This window comes from Panthera pardus, unplaced genomic scaffold, assembly GCF_024362965.1.
Source record: "Panthera pardus isolate Hobbes unplaced genomic scaffold, ASM2436296v1 HiC_scaffold_12, whole genome shotgun sequence".
NCBI lineage: Eukaryota > Metazoa > Chordata > Mammalia > Carnivora > Felidae > Panthera > Panthera pardus.
The window spans coordinates 908228-929056 of NW_026526677.1; the positions used below are offsets into that span (position 1 = coordinate 908228).

The 20829-nt window shown below is 62.2% G+C and overlaps 1 protein-coding gene across 1 annotated transcript in view; it reads left to right on the top strand.

Annotated features, from left to right (window-relative positions):
• Positions 1 to 9918: 9918 nt before the first annotated feature.
• Positions 9919 to 20829, top strand: part of MUC5B (mucin 5B, oligomeric mucus/gel-forming) — a 34377-nt gene continuing 23466 nt past the window's right edge. Inside the window, 21 exon segments of the mRNA XM_053900118.1 lie at positions 9919 to 10034; positions 12177 to 12227; positions 12699 to 12749; positions 13020 to 13281; positions 13407 to 13521; positions 13607 to 13697; positions 13945 to 14051; positions 14824 to 15025; positions 15429 to 15554; positions 15700 to 15817; positions 15916 to 16054; positions 16397 to 16507; positions 16680 to 16749; positions 17119 to 17256; positions 17672 to 17836; positions 18172 to 18266; positions 19243 to 19369; positions 19615 to 19870; positions 20236 to 20291; positions 20386 to 20486; positions 20577 to 20728. Of these exon segments, the coding sequence (XP_053756093.1) occupies positions 9965 to 10034; positions 12177 to 12227; positions 12699 to 12749; positions 13020 to 13281; positions 13407 to 13521; positions 13607 to 13697; positions 13945 to 14051; positions 14824 to 15025; positions 15429 to 15554; positions 15700 to 15817; positions 15916 to 16054; positions 16397 to 16507; positions 16680 to 16749; positions 17119 to 17256; positions 17672 to 17836; positions 18172 to 18266; positions 19243 to 19369; positions 19615 to 19870; positions 20236 to 20291; positions 20386 to 20486; positions 20577 to 20728 (2603 nt within the window). The 5' untranslated portion in view covers positions 9919 to 9964.

Below are 20829 nucleotides of genomic sequence, written 5' to 3' on the forward strand. Positions count from 1 at the left end.
ACCGTCTGTATCCACGTGTGTTTTCTAAGCCACATGGGTTTGAGAAGCATGGCCTCTGCCCCTCCATAGGTGGGTGGGTGTGTCCTAGAGACAGGCCAGGGGTCGCCCTCAGCAGAGCCAGCAGGGGCACGCCGCACCCTCTAAACCAGGGCCCTCTGTGGTCCTGAGCCGGTCACGGTCATCATGGCCGCACTTTCTCCAGGATTCGATCCAGGACCACATGTCCTCAGCCTTTCTCTGTGTTCCTTGACCATGGCCTTTCGAGGCCTTTTCGAGGGGTGCAGGCTGGTTATGTTGGATGGCACCCCCAAATCTGGGTCCGTGTGCAGCTTCCTCCCCCTAGGATGGAAAAATAACAGTAAAGCTGTGCCCTCGGGGCATGGCTTCTGGAGGCACCCAACGTCGGGCAGAACCATCGCCGGGATGGATGTCCACCTGCATCACTGCGCTCAGGATGTGTGGGCCAGGTCTCTCCACTGGAAGCCACCCATGTTCCCTGGAACTGGGAAGGGTCTGATGGGCGGAGCTGGGGGCCCCGTAGAGAGCTGGGTGCCAGCCCGCCTCTCTAATCCCTCCCGCTCTCCTTAGTTGGCATTCTGATGCGGGGAGACCTTCCTCTTCTTTCCCATTTGTTTATCTTTCCTTGATTCATCTATATCAGTAAAAGCTCATGAACTTCTATTTGCGGTGTGAATCTATTTAAAAATATAAACCCATCAGGAAAAGAGGGGGCTGGGAAGCTCTAAGCTTCTGTTCCCTACAGACACACTGGCACAAACAAGGACGAGGTGAGCCAGCTTTGCCACAGCTCGAGACCGTCAGAGGAGTGCAGAAACCAAGCTAGTGTCCCATCAAGAAAAGGCCGTCTTCAAAATGATAGGAAATCTTTGGGGCATTTTTTCCCATCCTTGCCCCACCTCCACCCCAGTGCAGTGGCAGTTTTGGCCTTGGCCTGGCAGCCCAGTTTCCCATTATTCCTCCCCCAAAACCAGAAGGAGCAGAGAACGCCTTGTCTGCAAATTATTGTGTACGTCTGTTCTAACCTGTCTGGTAGGTACCTGAAGGGCTGACACAAGGTGCTCATCTCCGTTTTGCTTAACTTGGGACCTGGGTGGCCAAAGCAGTAGGCGCGGCTCTTGTAAGCCTCTAGGTGACCACAGACCCACAGATTCCTGGAGCAAGGGGTCACAGGTGGAGACACGCAGTGGTCCACCTTCAGCCTGCACCGATTCAAGTGGGGCTCTTCGGGAAATCAGGACGTGAAAGCAGCTATGTGCAAATGGGAGTTTGGAAAGCCACATCCTTGTTCAGGCGAGACCCCCGGGCTCAGAGCAAGCCTGCCCGAGTGCTGAAGACCCGTCCCAGCACAGAGCCAGGCTGTAAGACTGCAGAAGCTCGAGATAGTTGAGAAAACTCTGCCAGAGCATGAGCTGAACACGAACTAAAGGAGCAGAGACATCAGCGATCACACCAGGCAAGGAACAGTCTTTGTAAAAATGTTTGGACGAGTCTCAAAACAAATGGACAGGACAGCCTTCAACAACAATGAAAGGAAGCAAGGAAATAAGGAAGGAGGAAAAGAGAAGAGAGGAGAAGAAAAGGCAGAGAAAAAAACCCAGCAAACACTGGAGAAGACAGAGGTTCTAATTTCCAGAGCTACCATAATTATAATAGTCACGTCCCCAGTTTTCAATGAAAATCACAAGGCTCACAAAGAAGACATGGCCATTAAAAGGAACAAAATCAACCCCGAGGAAGATTTACTGGACAAAGACTTTGGAACAGCTGCGTTAGGTGTGCTCGGAGGGCAAAGGGGACCCCAGATGGGAAACAAAAGGCAATCAGGAAACCGATGCGTGCCCAGAATGAGAATGTCGACAAAGAGATAAAAACCGTTATTAAGAAACCAGACAGGAATTCTGGAGCTGAAACGTACAACAACTGAAGTGAGGAATTTGCTAGAAGGAAAGAGTGAGAAGTGCACGTGCAGGAGGGGCACTGGGCTGACATACGCACGGTGAGTGACCCAGGAGAGAAGAGAAAGGGGCAGAAATGTTGGAAGCAATAAAAGCGAAAACTTCCAAGAAGCGCGACAGTCTCCAAGTAGGATCGACTCCGAGAGATCGACACCAACACACATGGTAATCAGACCGCTGAGAGACGGAGAGATGACCCTGGAAGGGCCGGACAGAAGCATCTTGGCACGTGCATGTTCTCTCCACCGAGAGACTGTCGGCTGACTTCCCACCAGAAATCTCAGGAGACAGAAGGGAGTGGATGGTAAATTTGAAAGTCCTGGAAGAAACAGCAGCCAGCCACGAATTCTCTCCGGGAGAGCTGCTGTCCTTCGAAAACGAGGGAGAGATTAAGACATTTCCAGAGAAACAGAAGCTGAGGGAGAGCCTTATTACAAGACCCGCTTTACGAAGAGTACGGAAAGGCGCCCCTCGGGCTGCAATGAGGGACACTAGACAGTAGATCGAAGCTGTACGAGGGAGTGAAGGTCTCCTGTACAGCTAAGCATGTGGGCAAATATAGAAGTCAATGTTACTACAATTTCTGTTTGCCCCTCCACTTTTACTTTTGTACGGGACTTAAAAGACAAGTGCATGAAAACCACAAATCCGTGTTGCTGGGCGTCCACGGTAGCAGCCGTGACTTGTCACCACAGCAGCACAAGGAGCGTGCATACCGGAAGCTCGGTCGGCAGCAGGCCCACGTGGGCTACGGAAGCCTGGGGTGTTGGGTGGCCCCACGAGCAGCACAAAGACGCCCATGGAATAGACACCAAAGGAAATGAGAAGGGAATCAAAAGCCATCACTACAGAAAACCAACGAAGCACAAAAGAAGGCAGTCACGGGGGGAACAGAGAACCAGAAGATGCACAGGAGGCGAACAGTCACTCTGTAGAGGAAAGTCCGTCCTTGTCAGTGCTCACTGCACATGTGCACAGGTTGATTTAATCAGGGTTGATTCATGAAACCCCCGCCAGGGGCACCTGGTGGCTCTGTTGGTGAAGCATCTGACTTTGGCTCAGGTCACAAACTCACAGTTTGTGGGTTCGAGCCCTGCGTCGGGCTCTGTGCCGACAGCTCGGAGCCTGGAGCCTGCTTCCGATTCTGCGTCTCCTTCTCTCTCTCTCTCTCTCTGCCTCTCTCTCTCCCTCCCTCCCTCTCCGTCTCTCTCCCTTTCTCTCAAAGACAAATAAACATTAAAAAAATTAAATAATTAGGAATGCAAGCTGGTGCAGCCACTCTGGAAAACAGCATGGAGGCTCCTCAAAAAACTAAAAATAGAACTACCCTACGACCCAGCAATTTCACTACTAGGTATTTATCCACGGGATACAGGTGTGCTGTTTCGAAGGGACACATGCACCCCATGTTTATAGCAGCCCTATCGACAATAGCCAAAGTATGGAAAGAGCCCAAATGTCCATCGACGGATGAATGGATAAAGAAGATGTATATACATACAATGGAGTCTTACTCGGCAATCAAAAAGAATGAAATCTTGCCATTTGCAACTACGTGGATGGAACTAGACGGTATTATGCTAAACGAAATTAGGCCGAGAAAGACAAATATCATATGATTTCACTCATATGAGGACTTTAAGAGACAAAACAGATGAACATAAGTGAAGGGAAGCAAAAATAATAGAAAAACAGGGAGGGGACAAAATAGAAGAGACTCATAAATATGGAGAACAAACTGAGGGTTATGGGAGGGGTTGTGGGAGGGGGGATGGGCTAAAGGGGTCAGGGGCACTAAGGAACCTACTCCTGAAATCTTTGTTGCACTATATGCTAACTAATTTGGATGTAAATTAACAAATAAATAAATTAAAAAAAAAAAAAACAAAGAAAGAAAAACACAATCCAAGGGCACCTGGCTGGGCCAGTCGGTAAAGCACACAAGTCTTGATCTCGGGGTCCTGAGTTCAAGCCCCACGTTGGGTGTAGAGATTACTTAAAAATCAAATGAAACAAAACAAAAATAAAAGTAAATAAGAACCACAACCCAACTACACGCAGTCTGTAAGACACTTGCGTTAGAGCTAAGGTTGCAGACAGGTTACGTGTGAAAGCTTAGAAAAATACCTTCCGTGCAAATGGTAACCAGGAGAGAGCTAGGGCGGCCGCATCAGCACCTCATAAACTAGACCTTAAATTCCAAACGGTTAGAAGAGTCGGAGAAGGATATTACGGGTAAAGAGTCAATTCAGCGAGAAAATGCCGCAATTAGCCAAACCTCACGGACGCAACCACGCGCAGAGAGGCGGAGAGGCCCAGGTGACGGTCGGAGGCTCCCGCCCTGCGCTCCCGGGACGGCAGAAGAGCCAGGCGGAGGGCTAAGAAGGAAACGGAACTGGCACACGCCATGAACCCGTTACCCCTGCCCCACACCGGACACTCGCTAGGGCCGAAGATACGTGTGCCCCCAGTTCACACAGAACGTCCTCCCGCCTAAACTGTACCTGATGCTCCAAACAGGTTTTAATACATTCAAAAATATTACAATCATGCGGGCTATTTTTTCCCGACTACAAAGGGGCTAAGCTACAGACCGGTAATAGGAGAAAAGTGGAACGTTCACCAATACGTGCAAGTTAACACGGTCTCAAGCAATCAGCGGGTGAAAGGAGAGATCAGGGGGCACGGGGAGATCAACGAACACGGAAACCCAGCAGGCCAGACTGTGAGTCTCGGCGAGGGGGCGCCAAGGGGGACGTGCCCAGGTGTGACGCCGGACGGGGAAGACCTCAGGTCCGTTACCGAGCGCACACCTCACGGCCCCAGAAACAGGAGGGAGCTCGCGGAGGGAAGGCAGCGATAACGGTTCGAGCAGGGATAAATGAGGCAGAGGCAGCAGAGAAAACCAGCGAAACCAAAAGTCCGGTCTGAAAAGACCAGCAGACAGACCGCGAGCTGGGTGGACGGAGAACAAGCGGGAAGCCGCGAATGGCTAAAACCCAACGTGGAAGGGGCGTTACTATTGATTTTACAGACACAAATGCGATCGTAAAGAATGCCATGAGCAATTTTGGTCGCATTTGATAAACTGGAAGAGAAGGACAAAGTCCTAGAAAACGCACGATCTAACAAAACCGACCCATAAAATACGGGGACCTGTGGTCAGTGGGGAGCGTGAGTCAGTAATCGCGGCCCTCCCCGCCAAGAAAGTCTCAGGACAAGAAGGCCTCACTGGGGAGGCCGCCAGGTGCTTACAGAAGAACTAACACCAATACTTCTCAGACTCTTCTGGAAAACTGCAGAGGGGGAACAGCTCGGACGTCACCGCGAGGCCATCGTTCCCCTGACACCAACGCCAGACAAAGACAGAAGAAGAAAGGAAGGAAAACAACACGGGCTGGCGTCTGTCACGAATACTGGTGCAAACGATCCTCAACAAAACACTAGCCAAGCAACTGAGACGCGTGTTAGAGAGTTAGACACTATGACCAGGTGGGGTTTATTCCCTGGATGCAAGAACAGTCCGGCTTCCACAAATCAGCCAGTCCCCCCATTCATGGAATGGGGGGGGCACATGATCATCTCGATTGATGCAGAAAAAGAATTTGCCAGAATTCAAGACCCTTTCAGAATAAACACGCTCAACAGCGCAGGGTTAGACGACAACTATGTCACGGTAAAGGGGACGTACGGCAAGCGCCTGGCTCACGTCCTTCCCGGTGGCGAAAGACGAGAGCTTTGCCTCTCGGATCGGGGGCAGAGATGCCGGCCCTTACCACTCCCGCTCAGCAGAGCCCTGGAGGCTCTGGCCAGGGCCACCAGGCAAGAAAGAGAAACACAAGGGGCCTGGATGGAAAGGGGAAAAGACAAACTGTCCCTGGTCACAGATGACATGATCGCACGCATAGAAAACTCTGAGAACTCCACCGAAAACCTGTTCGAGCTTCCTGCGGTCTGCACGTGCGCCCCCCAAGTCCACGTGTTGAAGTCCTAACCCCAAGAGGTGACGGTGTCAGCAGGTGGCTGGGTCACGCGGGTGGGGCCCGCAGGAAGGGGGGCCGTGCCGTCGTGGGAGAGCCCCCACGGAGCCCCCTGACCCCTCGTCGGCAGTCTGCACCCCAGGAGAGAGCCCTCCTTGTGCACTGTTGGTGGGGATAGTGGAAGGCTGTAGTTATTACGTAGTTTGGCGATTCCTTACAGAGTTAAACACAGAATGATGATGTGACTCGCGAGGCCGCTCCCAGGCTCCCCCCCAAAGGAGCCGGAAGCAAGGACTCGACCCGCGTTCACGGCAGTCAGAAGGTAGCCCCACGTCCATCCACAGGTGACCGCGTAAGAAAACGCGACGTATTCAAACGGTGGGATGTTACGGGGCTTTAAAAAGGTAGGGGATTCTGACACCTGCTAGCACGCGGAGCCTTGCCGACACGATGCCCGGCAAACGAGCCAGACCCAGAAGGATAAATGGTGCAGACTGCACTCGCTTGGGCCCTGAATCGCCACATCCAAGACAGAGAGCAGACAGCAGGCGCCAGGAGCCGGGGCGGTGGGGTGGGGTGGGAGTTGCGTGAAGGACAGAGTCTCTTACAGGAAAGACTAAAGGTGATGGAGAGGGGGTGGGGACGGCTGCGCCCCGCCCCACACAGAGCTGTCACTCTCTCTTGGCCCCTCCAAGGCCCCTATTACTGCCCCTCATGGTCCTGTGTGCTGTTCTTTTTGTCCCAGCGGAATCCCCAGTGCCCAGGGCAGTACCACCCTGGGGCTCAGAATTTGCTAGAAGAAAGGAAGGAAGGAGGGAAGGAGGGAAGGAGGGAGGGAGGGAGGGAAGGAGGACACGGGCAAGGAAAGTGATCTCTGTGAAGACCAGGAAAAAGCAAGAGGAGAGGTTGAGGGCTCGTAGTCTCCCCCCAAGGCAGGGTGGGAGGAATGGGCACGGTCCTTCTCACAGTGGGGGTGGCTCCAGGGACCAGGATGCCCATCCCCCCAGAGCCACCCCCCACCCCCAACGCCCTGACTTGCCCTCCTGACCAGCAACCAGTCACCAGCTGGGCGGTCACGGCCACCTCTCTGTATCCCAAATGCCCAGCCCGGGGCGGGGTGCTTGGTAATGTCTGTCGATGGACAAGCTGGAGGTCTGGGGGACCGTGGTGGCCCAACGCGTCCTCCACCTGCTCTTTCTGGAGCAGGCTGACACCCTGAGTCTCGCTGGAAATACCCTGAGCGCACTGGGAGCGGGGACAAGGCCCAGCCATCCCAAGGCCCAGGAGAGAGTGGTTTGTCACCCACGTGTGGGGCCTGGGGTGCTTCCCGGCCTGGGCCCGCTCCCCACCTGGATCACCCAGCCTAGGGCTGTCAGGTTCTAGCCTGTTAGTCACAGGACTGGGCCCCTTAGCGATGGGGTGTAGACCAGGGCTGCCAGGACCCCCACGGTTCCCATCCGTTGTGGCCACACAGAGAGGTCTGGGGACCAGGAGGCAGCAGGTGTAAAAGGCCCCACTCCCAGGCCAATCCAGGGCGGGCTCTGAGCAGACCTAGAACCAGCCATGCCTGTGACTCCCCAGGGCCATGCCCCAATCCTCCTGGACCCTCCTCCTCGGTGCCCCGGCTGGAGCCGGGCACACCACCAGACTCAGTAAATGCCTGAGGCTTGATGCGTCCTGGGGCCCTCGTCCTCGGTCGCACTGTGGGCGGTTGGGGAGGGGTGAGCTCACACACCCCTGTGTGCCCACCAAGCCCTCGAGGGACGTGCACCAGGCTGCGGGGCCGGGCTGGGGCAGTCGGCCTCTGGGTTCCGCACGGCCCCGTGGGGTCCGTGGGCGGGGAGAGGCCCTGCGAGCCCGAGGATGGACAGGCTCCTGGTGTGGTCCCTGGGGGAGCCCTCCCGAGCCCCAGGAGGCCTGTCCTTCCCGGCAACCCGCTCCCCTTCCTTGTCTTCTGTCCTCGGCTCTCTCAAGTGTGAACAGGTAAACTGGTTGAGCAAACAGGCTGGGCTCCGAGGCACTGCATCCGGGATGTCTCAATCCCCACCCGCCTCTGCCCAGAGGACGGTGCTCGTGGGGAAGGACCAGGGCGGTATCCGGGCCACGCCGGCAGCCAGGTCTCCGCCTCGCTGGTCCGGTGCACTTCCTGGCCTACTGTGTGCCAGCTGTGAACAGTGGGTGAGGCCCGTGCCTGCATGAAGCCCTCCTTCCGAGACGACAAACCTGAGGCCCTAAATAACTTACATTCGGGTCCCGAGTCCAAGGTGGCCCGGGTTGCTCATGTGTGTGGGGGGTGAGGACCGCCCCACACGGGGCTCACGGGGGCCCTCTGAAGGCTGCAGGGTGCTAGCTGAGTCGGGGGTGGGGGGCTGAGGATGTGCCAGCAGGGCAAGGACTGAGAGGGGGACTCGGGGGAGCAGAGGGGGTCGGGCCACGAGGGTTCAGGCTGCGGGAGCCCGGGAGGTTGGCAGGGCCGTGCACGCAAGCGGGCACCATGCCAGGCCCGACTGCAGGAGCTCTGATGTCAGGAAACTGCACCCTGCAGGTACAGGGGGTGCGCCCTGCTCTGGAGATGCCAGCAGCCAAATGAAAAGCAGATCCCGGGACCTCCGAGGCGAGCCTGCAGACATGCACAGCCCGGGCAGCGGAGCTCAGCCGTGCTGAGGGGTGGCGGCCGGGCACATGGTTGAGAGCTTTGAAGACAGCTTGCCCGCTGCCCCCGGCAGCTCTGCGTGTATGAATTAACCTCGAAAAGGCAGGTGCAGAGGACACAGGGTGCACCTCGCTGCTCACCACCCAAACCAATGGGGAAGCCGCCCCCACCCGCAGGGGCCCTGTGCTCCCCACCGGGGGCCGCCCCGCAAGGCACTCAGACGCGCTCAGGCTTGGGGTGAGGATGCCCAGAGTAAGACGCCTGGAGTGTGAGTCAGAGGGGACTGCGTGCCAGGCTGAGCCGTTCACCGACCAGGGGAGAGGTTATCGTGTGACCCCCCCCCCCCGCCCCCGCAGCCCAGCCGCACCAGCTGGGGAGCGGGGCCTTCATGGCTCCCAGTCAGGGCAGTACTGGCGTTGAGACACCAGCCCCTGGTGTCCCATCAGCCCTGCTGGGGGCCCTCCAGGGGCACATCGGCGTGTGCGCGCATCGGCCGGGGCGCAGCCTGCCCTCAGGGGAGGGTCCTGGTGGGTCAGGGACCTGGGGAACAATAGCTTCCTTTGTGCCACCCGCCTCAGGTCACCGAGCCAGCCTCAGGAGCGAGGTGAGGGTCAGACATGCCAGGGCAGGTGCTGGGCAAGAGCCAGCCTGGGTGTCCACTCTGTTTTTCCTTAAATCTGAACTTGGTGACAGAGATGTGCAGGGGGCACTGGGGAGCATGGCCAAGGTGTCTGGGCACGGAGTCTCCCCCACCCCCAAGTTGTGCAGACCAGGGACCCCACCCTCCACGTGCAGCTGACCACAGCCCAGCTGAGCAGGAGCCCCAGGCTCCCAGCGATGACAGCCTCATGTCGCTCCCCACTCCTCAGGGACCTGCGGTCAGCGCCCCGGGCCAGTGCCCCAGGCTGCCCGATGGCAGAGGCCTTGTCCCCTTCAGTTCCGCCTCTCAGCCTCAGCCAGGCTCTGGGGCCAGGTGGCTCAACATGGGGACTGAGCGTGTGGACATGCTGACCACCTCTCCACTGCGTGAGTGAGGCAGGACCAGGGAGGCCCAGGCGGCCGGCCCCTCTCCGATTCTCAGAAGCTGTGGGGTGGGATGGAGGGGGGCAGGGGTCCTGTGAATCTGGGGCCCACAGCCACAAATCCTTCCTCCTCCAGGCCTCTTTCCTGCCTCAGCCCCTCCCCAAGAGCAAACACACGTGGCCGGCTCGGGGGAAAGGACGGAGCCCTGCGTTGCCCAGGAGCTGGGCTTGGGGCCAAGACTTCTTGCTATATAAGCCCCGGGGCCCCCAGGGAGCGAGCACCGGGGCCCACTGCCTCTCTGCCACCGGCCCGCCGCTGTGCCAGCCCCCAGGATGGGTGCCCCGAGCGGGTGCCTGGCGCTGGCCTGGGCCCTTGTGGCCCTGCTCTTGGTGCAGAAGACAGGTAAGACCGAAGACCGGCTCCCTCTCTGCCGCAGAGAGGCCTCCGCAGGCCACCGCCCGGGGTTTCTCCTGCCTGAAATGGGCAGGGCGGCCCCCGCCCCGTGTGTCCTCAGTGGGGCCCCCAGGCTCTCAGTCTGCACCCAGGAGAAGCTGGGTCCCCTGGGCAAACCACCAAGAGGGTCTGGGGGTGCGGGCCGGGTGAGGGGCCCAAGGCTGGCACCTCTCAGGTCCCTGTGAGGGCGACAGCCGTCAGGGTAGTTCCTGGAGCGGCTCCAAAACCCCTCCTCAAATCAGGGTTGGAACAGCTGATAGGTGATGTGCCCGCGGACCCACGTCAGACACTTCGCACCTCACCTGCCGCGAGGCTCTTCCCAGCCCGCCAGCCCGCCTCTCCTCTGCCTCTCCTCTGCCGTAGGCCCCGGGCTCTCAGCATCAGGGGGAAGCACCGGCAGCCCTAATACTTTCTGTCAATATGAAAGATACGGCCTCAGGGGCTGCCTGGGTGACGCCCGGCAGGGCTGGCCTGGAGCCCCGGCCACCGCGGCCCCGGCCCTGAGCTCTGCTCCCGCAAGGCCTCCTCCCTGGGCCCCAGCCGGGCTCGGGGGTCCGGGCAGGTGGACACCGGCCTGAGCTCTCTCCATCCGTGGTGGGGCGGGGGGGAGTGCTGGTCTCCCAGAGCCCCTGCCCCAAGCCGCCTCCCAGCAGGGCTGGGAGGTGGGGACTTCCCCGCAGCAGCTCCCGCTGGGCAGCCACGTACCCCAGCCTGCTGTGCTCTTCGGGTGCCTGTCTGCTGGTTTGCACAGCCGGGGCCCCTACTCAGCCGGCTCCTCCGGGCTCCTCTGGGCCGCGCTGGCCTCAGACCAGGTGCCCGGACGCTGGGCCTCCCCAGCGAGCCGCCTCAGCCTCCACCCGCTCCTCTCTGGGGGGGCGATCCCATTAGGGGCAGACAAAAGAGGTCTGAGAGGAGGGGGCTCACTCAGAGGGTGCGCTGTCGACCACGGTGTTGTGGGGGGGGGGGCAGTTGGCAGCGGGCATTTTCCTGGCTGGGCAACGGAGCCCGGGTCTCGCGAGGCCACCGGCCCTGAGTGGAGCCACTTCTCGGAGAAACCGGCCCAGGATGGGGATGGGGGTGCAGGGTTCGCTGCACCTGTGGGAAAACCCCCGGTTTCTGACTGTGGGGCGCGGCCCGTGGGGCAGGGGTGGACAGAGGCAGCGGCTGCGGGAGGGGCCTTCCGAAGGAAAGCTCGTTGCCCCGCCAGTGCCCGTGGCTTGCGTGCGTCCGAGGTCCCCGCTGGGAAGGACGAACAGGAAGCTGTGGCGGTGGCCTCACCGGACCCCTTGCCGAGCTGGCCCCACCAGGGACACGGGGACGTCGGGGGCCCGACACCCACTCCTCGACAAGGCTCAGTGTTAGGCCGAGTGTGCAGACCCCCGGCAGACGGAAGGAAGCAGTACAGGGCCAGTCCGGAGGGGTGCCCCAGCCTGAGCCCGGCAGAGGGGCCAGGGAGGGCTCCCCGCTGCTCCCCAAGGCAGCGAGGGGCTGTGGGGGCCGGGCCGCTGGGGGCGAGCACCTGGGCGTAGCCGTGGTCGGGCCGACGGAGGAAGCCCTGCCTGCAGGCGGTGGGCACACAGGCCACCCGGGCAGCCATCCCGGGACCCAGGCCTCCAGGCCCGCCCCCACCATGATGGATGGTTCTAGCTCGAATCTCACTCTGGTCTTGGGTTTCTGCTAAGTCACGCCCAGAAGCCTCCCTGACTGCGTGTGTCCTTCTCCCCAACAAAACTGGTCTTTGTCCTTCTCCAGGGGACTCCTGGGATGGGGCCGAACCCTCTTCTAGGGTGGCCAGGGTCAACGGGCCAACGCCTTTTCCTGATTCCATTCTCCTGCCCTGAGCCAGCAGCTGCCGGGTCACGGCCAGACGAGGCAGCACTCTGCATTCGTAGATGGGGAGAGCGGGAGTCAGGGCAAGGCCACCAGACGCAGCTCCCCGTGGGAACCCCCATCCCTGCGGAGGCCACGACAGCTGCCACGTAGACTGGTGGGGAGGCTAGACCCTGTCACGTGGCCACCACCCCGAAGCCTGCCCAGGAAGGGATGGCAAATGTCCAGCTTCTCACTGACTCCCGTCCCCTTTCCCTGCAGAGACCCAGGGCAGCACGGAGCCTGCTGTGAACAGTCAGAGGGTGGACGTCGGTATGCGGCCTGGGTTCTGGGCACTGAGGCCTCCCGAGCAAACAGAAGGGGCTGGGCTTGGGGTGGGCCGGGGATCTGGACAGGGGAGGGGGGACAGACCCCTTTCTACAGGAGCCACCTGCCCACAAGACGGGATCGCAGAGGGGACGGGCCAAAGAAAGCTAAGGCACAGAGCAGAGAGGCCAAAATGCTCACACACGTGCACACACGGTCATGTAATTGGACACGTGTGCAAACTCACACACACACACACATACACACACACACAGTAAAGCCCAGGCCAGCAGTGTGTCCTGGGTGGATGGGAGGGCCCGGGAGGGGACAGCCCTAGTCCTGGGGCTCCCTGGGCTGAGTCAGGGTGGCTGCTGCCCCAGGCCGGCCTGTGAGGAGGATAGAGGTCCCGGGAAGGAGTGTCCCCGGCCATTCCCTGCCTGGCCACATTTCTAGTGTAACCCAGCCCTCGCTCTGCAGCTCGGAGCACGACCATCATCCCGCCCATCACCGTCTTCCCCACCATGAGCTGTGAGTGGATGCTGCCCACTGCTGATGGGGCGGGGGCTTGCCCCTCTGGGGGCTGACGCTGGGGTGGTACGGGCAGTTGGATGGCCTTGGGCCTGGCTGGGAGCGCTCCCTGCGGACAGCTGTGGGGGCCGACCCCGGACGCTGGGGCAGGGCTCTCAGCCCTCCTGGCTGCCCTCCGAGCTCCCCGTCCCCAACCCAGAAAAGGCTACCCGTGGGTGGCTGGGCGAGGCCTGTGGCACCCGCCGGGGCCTCACCACGCTCTCCCCACAGCCCTGAACGCCGCGCACAACGGGCGGGTGTGCAGCACCTGGGGCGACTTCCACTATAAGACCTTCGACGGGGACGTCTTCCGCTTCCCGGGCCTGTGCAATTACGTCCTCTCCATGCACTGCGGGGCCGCCTACGAGGACTTCAACATCCAGGTCCGCCGCGGCCTGGCTGGCTCCAGGCCTACCATCACCCACATCATCCTCAAGACCCAGGGGCTGGTGCTGGAGGCCTCCAACGGCTCGATCCTCATCAACGGGCAGCGGTGAGCCTGGTCCGGGCTGGGGAAGGGCCGGGCCTCTGGGGCGGGTTCTGGGCTCAGGGCTGCTGGGGGGCGCCGCACCCTGCTGCGCACCCTGGCCCTGGGAGGACCAGAAATTTCCACCCCAGGGAGGAGCTGCCCTACAGCCGCGCTGGCGTCCTGGTAGAGGAGAGCAGTGTCTACATCAAGGTTGAAGTCCGGCTGGTGCTAACCTTCCTGTGGAACAGAGAGGAAGCCGCCCTGGTGAGGACGCCCCCACTTGCCCGCCCGCCCCCCTCCACTGAGGACAGCCTCCCAGAGGCTGGAGCTGCCTCTCTTCTGCCCCCAGCTGGAGCTGGACCCCAAGTACGTCAACCAGACGTGTGGTCTGTGTGGGGACTTCAACGGACTCCGGGCCGTCAACGAGTTCTATGCCCATAGTGAGTGCCCCCTGGGGCAGCAGGAAGCTGAGGGCTGGCTTGTCCTGAGGAGGCCTGGAGGGGGCAGCCTTGGGGTGGCCTTACCCAGGCTCTGGGTGGAGAGCAAATCTGGGCGGGGCAATACTCAAGCCAGCGACGCCCCAGAGAGGTTTCAGATGCCCTGGGCACGGGCAGGGGTCCCCAGGCAGCCATCCCCTGCACTGGCCCCACGGTCCTTCAGCACCCTGACCCCAGCATCTCTCCACAGACGCCAGGCTGACCCCTCTCCAGTTTGGAAATCTCCAGAAGCTGGATGGGCCCACAGAACAATGCCAGGACCCCCTGCCTTCCCCCGCCAACAACTGCACGGATAGGGTGAGCGCCTCTCTGGGGCCCGGCCTGGCCCCAGCCCCTGCTCTCCCAGGGTGTGGCGGCAGCCAGGATGGTCATCTCAGGCTTCCTGGGCTGGGCCCTGAGGCATCCGGGCGGAGGGTCTCCAAGCCCTGGGGTGGCAGGGGACACGGCTTCCACCTCGGAGACACCGTCTGAGCTTCCACCTACCAAACGAATGTTCTACGTGTGCGGGCCGTGGGCTACACGTGTGCCCATCCGTGTATGCGAATACGTGTCCACACATAGGTGGTCCGTGGTGGGCACTTAGGAGCCCAGCTGAAGAAGCCCCACGCGGGAGCGGGGAGGCCTCCACGGGTAGAAGGGGCCTGGAAGCTCCAGGAGGCCCAAACCAACAGAATCTCCCTCAGAGCCTCAAGTCAGGATGTGGAGCCCAGGCCCAGCCGGCTGGGGGGCAGGGGCAGGGGTGCTGGGGAAAGAAAAGGGGTTCATCAGTGGGCACACAGGTGCCCTCGTTTCCCACTTCTCTTGGCATCGCACCTTTCCTGGGTGCTCACACCATGGGCATATGTGGCCTGGAGCCCTGAGTGGGTGGGTGGAGTCCACGGTCCCGGGTCACTCCCAGAGCCAAGCCGAGCCCTGCACCCAGCAAGTTCACTGTCGTTAAAGAGAAGGACGGGTGGGTGAACGGACAGATGGAGAGATGAAAGGGACCTCAAGGGGGGGAAGGGGCCCCCTGGCCTGGACCCCCCACAAGCACCGAGGGTGGAGGGTGCCACACCTCTGTGCTCCCCAGGAGGGCATCTGCCACCGCACCCTGTTGGGCCCGGCCTTCTCAGAGTGCAACACGCTGGTGGACCCTGCCGTGTACGTGGCCGCCTGCACCCAGGATCTGTGCCGCTGCCCGGACTGCCCGTGTGCCACCTTCGCCGAGTACTCCCGCCAGTGTGCCCATGCAGGGGGACAGCCCCAGAACTGGAGGGGCCCTGACCTCTGCCGTGAGTGCCCCCTGGCCGGGGCCAGCACCAGGCCCCACGCCCACACTGGGTCCCGGTGGGGAGGGGGCGAGGGACAGGACATCTGGCATCTGGCTGGGGACCCAGGGCAAGTGGAGTCATTTGGGGGTCCTACAGCGAGAGGGTGGGCAGGGGGACAGAAGGGAGTGTGGGGGGCCCAGAGGGAGGACCCGGCCTTGGTACAGCCCAGGTGGGCACAGGAGGGTCGCCTCACCCAGAAGACAGTGGGAGCTAGGAGCAGGGAGGCCCAGCCTCCCGAGACGAGGGGTTCCCCGGCCCAGCTGTGACCCCGGGGGGCCCTTGACGACATGGGAAAGGTTGGGAGCAGCCGCCTGCCCCGCGCCCAGGTGGCTTTCCGGGGCCCAAGCGCTGCCTCCCCCCACAGCCTGGACCTGCCCCCTCAACACACAGCAGCGGGAATGCGGCTCGCCCTGCGCGGACACCTGCTCCAACCCGGAGCGCTCCCAGCTCTGCGAGGACCACTGTGTGGATGGCTGCTTCTGCCCCCCAGGCAGGTCCTCCTGGCCCTCGGGGACTGTCCCCCAGCCAGGCCCTCTGCCCCCAACCCCCCCCCCCCCCCGCCGGCTGCCTCCAGTCACTGTGTTGCCAACACCCGACCCAGCCCGCTCACAACCCCCTGCCCCCGCTGTCCACAGGCACGGTGCTGGATGACGTCACCCACACGGGCTGCCTGCCCCTAGAACAGTGTCCATGCACCCACGGCGGCCACACCTATGCCCCGGGGGCCTCCTTCACCACCAGCTGCAGCTCCTGGTACGCCTCCTGGCTGCCCCTGCCCTTGGTGGGGGTGCATGGGAGGGGATCTACCTCCCCCACACCACGCTTCCTCTGTTCATGGCCTCCCTTCCCAGCACCTGCTCTGGGGGGCTGTGGCAATGCCAGAACCTTCCGTGCCCTGGCACCTGCTCCGTCCAGGGCGGGTCCCACATCTCCACCTACGATGAGAGACTCTACGATGTGCATGGGGACTGCAGCTACGTCCTGTCCAAGGTACGGTCCCAGTCCCCACCTGCTGGGCCTGTCCTGGGACTCTCAGGCCTCCCGGCCCCTGGGAAGGGTCCTGTGATGGCCATCAGAGTAGGTGAAGCCCCGCCCTGGTCCCCTCCTGGGGTCCCATTCCCAAAGGGAAGCCCCTAGGCTCACATTCGCGGGGCCAAGGGGCTCCCAGGCCCCGAGACGAGCTGCCTGCCTGGAGGTGGCCACAGGGGCCAGCCTCCACCCCACACGCACGGTCCTGGGAACAGGGGCACCACACACGAACACGCAGCCCCCTCCCTGCCCGCGCTCGGGAGTGGCCGACCCCCAGCGCCCTGGTGGGCCTTGCCCTGTCAGAAATGTGCAGGCAACGGCTTCACTGTGCTGGCCGAGCTGCGGAAATGTGGCCTGACGGACAACGAGAACTGCCTCAAAATGGTGACGCTCAGCATGAACGGCGGGGACACGGTGGGTGAGGGTCCCGCTGGGAAAGGGGGTGGGGACAGGGTGGAGGTCTTGGTCTGACGTTAGGGGCCAGGGGTCCCCTCCCGGCTCTGGCTCTGCCGGGCTGGCCCCTGGGGAGTGCTCCCCGGCCGGGCAGGCTCCTCCCCCAGCTGACCTGGCCGCTTCCTCTCACCAGATCATCCAGATCCAGGCCAGCGGCGGGGTATTCATGAACTCCGTGCACACGCGGCTGCCCGTGTCAGCAGGTACGCGGTCTGCTCCCAAGGCTGGTTCTCTGTGGCCCGGGGCAGTTCCGGAATATCCCATGGTTGGTTTCTCATCTGCACGTGGGATGTCAGTGCTCCCCCCTCGGCTACCGTGGGGACCGGGGCCGAACACACTTGGGGCGCAGCCTCTCGGGGATCACGAGTGGTCACTACCAATACCACCTGCAGAGGAGCTCCGCCCACTCCTGGGTCCCAGAGCGGTGGCGCGGGCCCACCAGATGCCTGGATCCTCCCAGCCCATCCCTAGGGGACCCTCCCTGCTTCCTGGCTGTCCCAGGAGCAAGGGGGCTCCGTCTGGCCAGGCCTGGCCCCCACGCAGACTCTGACTCGGTCCCCACCCCCCGGCAGCCAACATCACCATCTTCAGGCCTACGTCCTTCTTCGTCCTGGTGCACACGGGCCTCGGGCTGCAGCTGCAGGTTCAGCTGGTGCCCCTCATGCAGGTGTTCCTCAGGCTGGACCCCTCCTATCACGGACAGATGTGCGGTGAGGCTCCGCCGACGGGCCGGGAGGGGGCTGGTGCCCAGACTCAGCTCCAGGCCGCGGGCAGGACGGGAAGAGTCTGGCAGGAGGTGAAAGTTGGGAGGCGGCTGCTCCCAGGGCACAGTGGAGACTCCTGCACCGGCCGAGGGCACCCCGAATGTGATGTGTGGCCCTAGGGAGGGCACTTGGGGGGATGGAGAGCAAGCCGTGTTGCCCTTACGAGGTCAGGCTTTGCACAGCGGCTGATCCCCATCGGGGCTCACCTACGGATGGCTCTGGAACCACTCCTGGGATGGGGGTTCGGGGCTGGTCCACCGTGTGGTGGTTTCTAGAGGAGAGCAGGAGCCAGGGAGCAAGCCCCCCGGACGGCCAGGCTGGACGCCCTGCTAATGCCCCATCCCTGGGCCCCGGCCCCCAGGCCTGTGCGGGAACTTCAACCAGAACCAGGCCGATGACTTCCGGACCCTCAGCGGCGTGGTGGAGGGCACGGCCGCCGCCTTCGCCAACACCTGGAAGACCCAGGCCGCCTGCCCCAACGTCAAGAACAGCTTCGAGGACCCCTGCTCCCTCAGCGTGGAGAACGGTACTCCCACCCCCCGGGGGCCCTCCGTTTACGAGGGCTGGGCTGGGAGCCAAGACCTCCCATCTCGCCAGGCCCTGGGGGACCCCTGGTGTCCGGGTGTGCATGGCCTGGGGTGAAATCGGGCAGGCCAGAGTGCTCAGAGCCTGTCTCGAGGAGGAGCACCTTCCTGCCCCCTCAGCACGGTGGGCAAGCCCCAAATCCCAGCTCAGCTCTCTGGGGGCCATGGGGCCCCCCAGGGCCTGTGTGCAGGAGCGCAGGCAGCCTGAGGGGGCAGGTGAGGGGGAGGAGGTGTGTGGGTGCCGGCCAGCCAGCCTCCCCCCGCACCCTTGTCCCAGAGAACTACGCCCAGCACTGGTGCTCCCTGCTGACCGACCCTGCCGGAGCCTTCTCGCCCTGTCACTCTGTCCTCAACCCTGCACCCTTCTACTCGGTGAGACCCCTGCCCCACCTGGAGCCGCCCCCCTACCCCTTAGCCTCCCCTTGGTGGTCTCCTATCTCGAGGACCACTCACAGCACGGTGGGCTGGTCGGTCAGTCCTACCCGGGGCTGCCCGGGGCTTTTCGCGCCATCACTGTCGGGGTGTTTGTGGCCACGGACCAGCTCACTAAAAACTAGAAATATTGATTCTGTTCCGGTCCTAGAAGCCAGAAGCCCCAAATCAAGCTGTGGGCAGGGCCATGCTCCCTCCTAAGGCTACAGAGAAGGTCCTTTCTGCCTCTCCCAGCTTCTCGGGGCTCCAGGTGTCCCTGGGCTTGTGGCCATGTCACCCCAACCTCTGCCTCCCTGGTCACATGGCCTTGGCCCCTCCCCTGTGTCTGTGTCCAAATTTCCTCTTTAAGGACACCAGTCATGCTGGATCGGGGACCATCCCCATGACCTCGTCTTAATAACATCTGCAAAGACCCTGTTTGCAATAAGCTCATTTTCTCAGGCCCCGTGGGTTAGGGTTTCCACGTATCCTTCACAACACTTGGCTCATGGGCCACTTTCCCAGAAGCTCAAAGCCCTAAAATGCACCATCAGGAGCATCTCCAGGTGGAAAGCCCAGGCCCACCTCTGCCCATTCTGGGGATGGCACCCTCTTCACCCCACCTGCGTCCCCCACACGCAGCACAACCCGTGACGTACGTGGGATGCGGCCGACCCTGGCCCTGTCCTGTGGCGCTCCCTCCTGACCCTGACCATAGCCTGGTCTCACGCCTTCTTGCTGCCCCCTGACCGGGCCTCTGCAGTCGCTTAGCGTGCGGTGTGCCCCTCCTGGGGGCCGCTTTCCGCCCATCTGTGCCGAGGGGCCTCCTTGGGGTGGACCTCCCAGTCCAGGCAGGGGTCCCAGGAAGAATCCACGGGAAGAGGAGGGGCCTTGGTGGGCTGGGGTTCCTGACGGTCCCCAATGGTCCCATCCCCAGCACTGCATGTTCGACACGTGTAACTGTCAGAAGAGCGAGGACTGTCTGTGTGCGGCCCTGTCCTCCTACGTGCACGCCTGTGCCGCCAAGGGGGTGCTGCTCAGAGGCTGGAGGGACGGCGTGTGCAGTGAGTGTCCCTGAGCCACTCTGGCTGCACCAGGTGGGGGCAGAGGGACTGGGGATCCTGGGGGCAGCCACCCCCCACCCACATGTTCTCAGCCAGAGCTTCTGGCTTCCTCGGTCGGGCCAACCAAGGACCTTGTGGTCCCACGATCCCTGGGTGTCAGAGGGGAAACTGAGTCTTGGGCTGCTTAAACACCGGTTTGGAGGGGGCCATCCAGCCACTGACTTGAGCGCTGCCCCTGCCCCCAGCCAAGTATGTGAGCAGCTGCCCCAAGTCCCAGAACTACAGCTATGTGGTGGCCGGCTGCCAGCCCACCTGCCGCGCTCTGAGCCAGGTCGACGTCACCTGCGGCGTCACCTTCGTGCCTGTGGACGGCTGCATCTGCCCCTCGGGCACCTTCCTGGATGACTCGGGTGCCTGCGTGTCCGCTGAGGCCTGTCCCTGCTACTTCCGTGGCTCTGCAGTGGCCCCGGGGGAGGTGGTGCATGACGACAGCGTGGTGTGGTAAGGGGCCAGCTGGGCCCATGCCCCCCCTCCCCCACATCACTGTGCCCCATCCCAGGAGGGCGAGGGTCACACGCAAAGATGTCTGGGTGTCTCCCAGAGGATTTTGAAACACAAAGGTGCTCCCTGGGGAGGGAAGTTTGCCCCTCCCCCCACACCCCTTAGTCCTGCTGTAAAGACGTAGCCCTCCCTTGGCCTCCAGAGGGTTCTGAGGGTCCAAGGCCCAGGGAGGCCGGGTGCATTGCACAGGACGGTTTTCTCTCCGCGCCGGGGGAGGGGTGCCCCCAGCCGGGCAGAGATCTGGGTGAGGTCTGTGGGGTGGTGGGTGGGCAGGGGGTCCAGAGAGGGTCGTCTGTCTCTCACAGCTCGTGCGTGGGTGGGAAGCTGAGTTGCCTGGGAGCAGCGGAGCACAGGAGCTCAGGTACGGCCTCTGGGCAGCGCCCCGAGGGAGGGGCTTCCGCGGGCCCCGGGTGGGGGGAGGGGCCCCTCCCAGCCCAGCCCCGCCTCCTCCGCAGGGTGCGCGGCCCCCATGGTGTACCTGGACTGCCGCAACGTCTCCGCCGGCGCGCCCGGGGCCGAGTGTCTCAGGAGCTGCCACACGCTGGACGTGGACTGTGTGAGTGGCCGGGAGGGCACGGCGAGGGGGCTGCCCGAGGGCGTCCCCGGGCACAGCGGGTGACCGGCACTGACCTGTGCCGGTCCACAGTTCAGCACTCACTGCGTGTCCGGCTGCGTCTGCCCCCCGGGGCTGGTGTCTGACGGGAGCGGAGGCTGCGTGGCGGAGGAGGACTGTCCTTGTCTGCACAACGAGGCCGCCTACAAGCCCGGGGAGACCATCAGGGTCGACTGTAACACCTGGTAGGTCGGGGCTACTCCGCAGGGGGCGGGGCAGGGCCGAGGCCTGACATTGCCCCCGCCTCCCCGCCCCCCGTCCCCGGGAAAGCCCTGGGGTGTGCCCT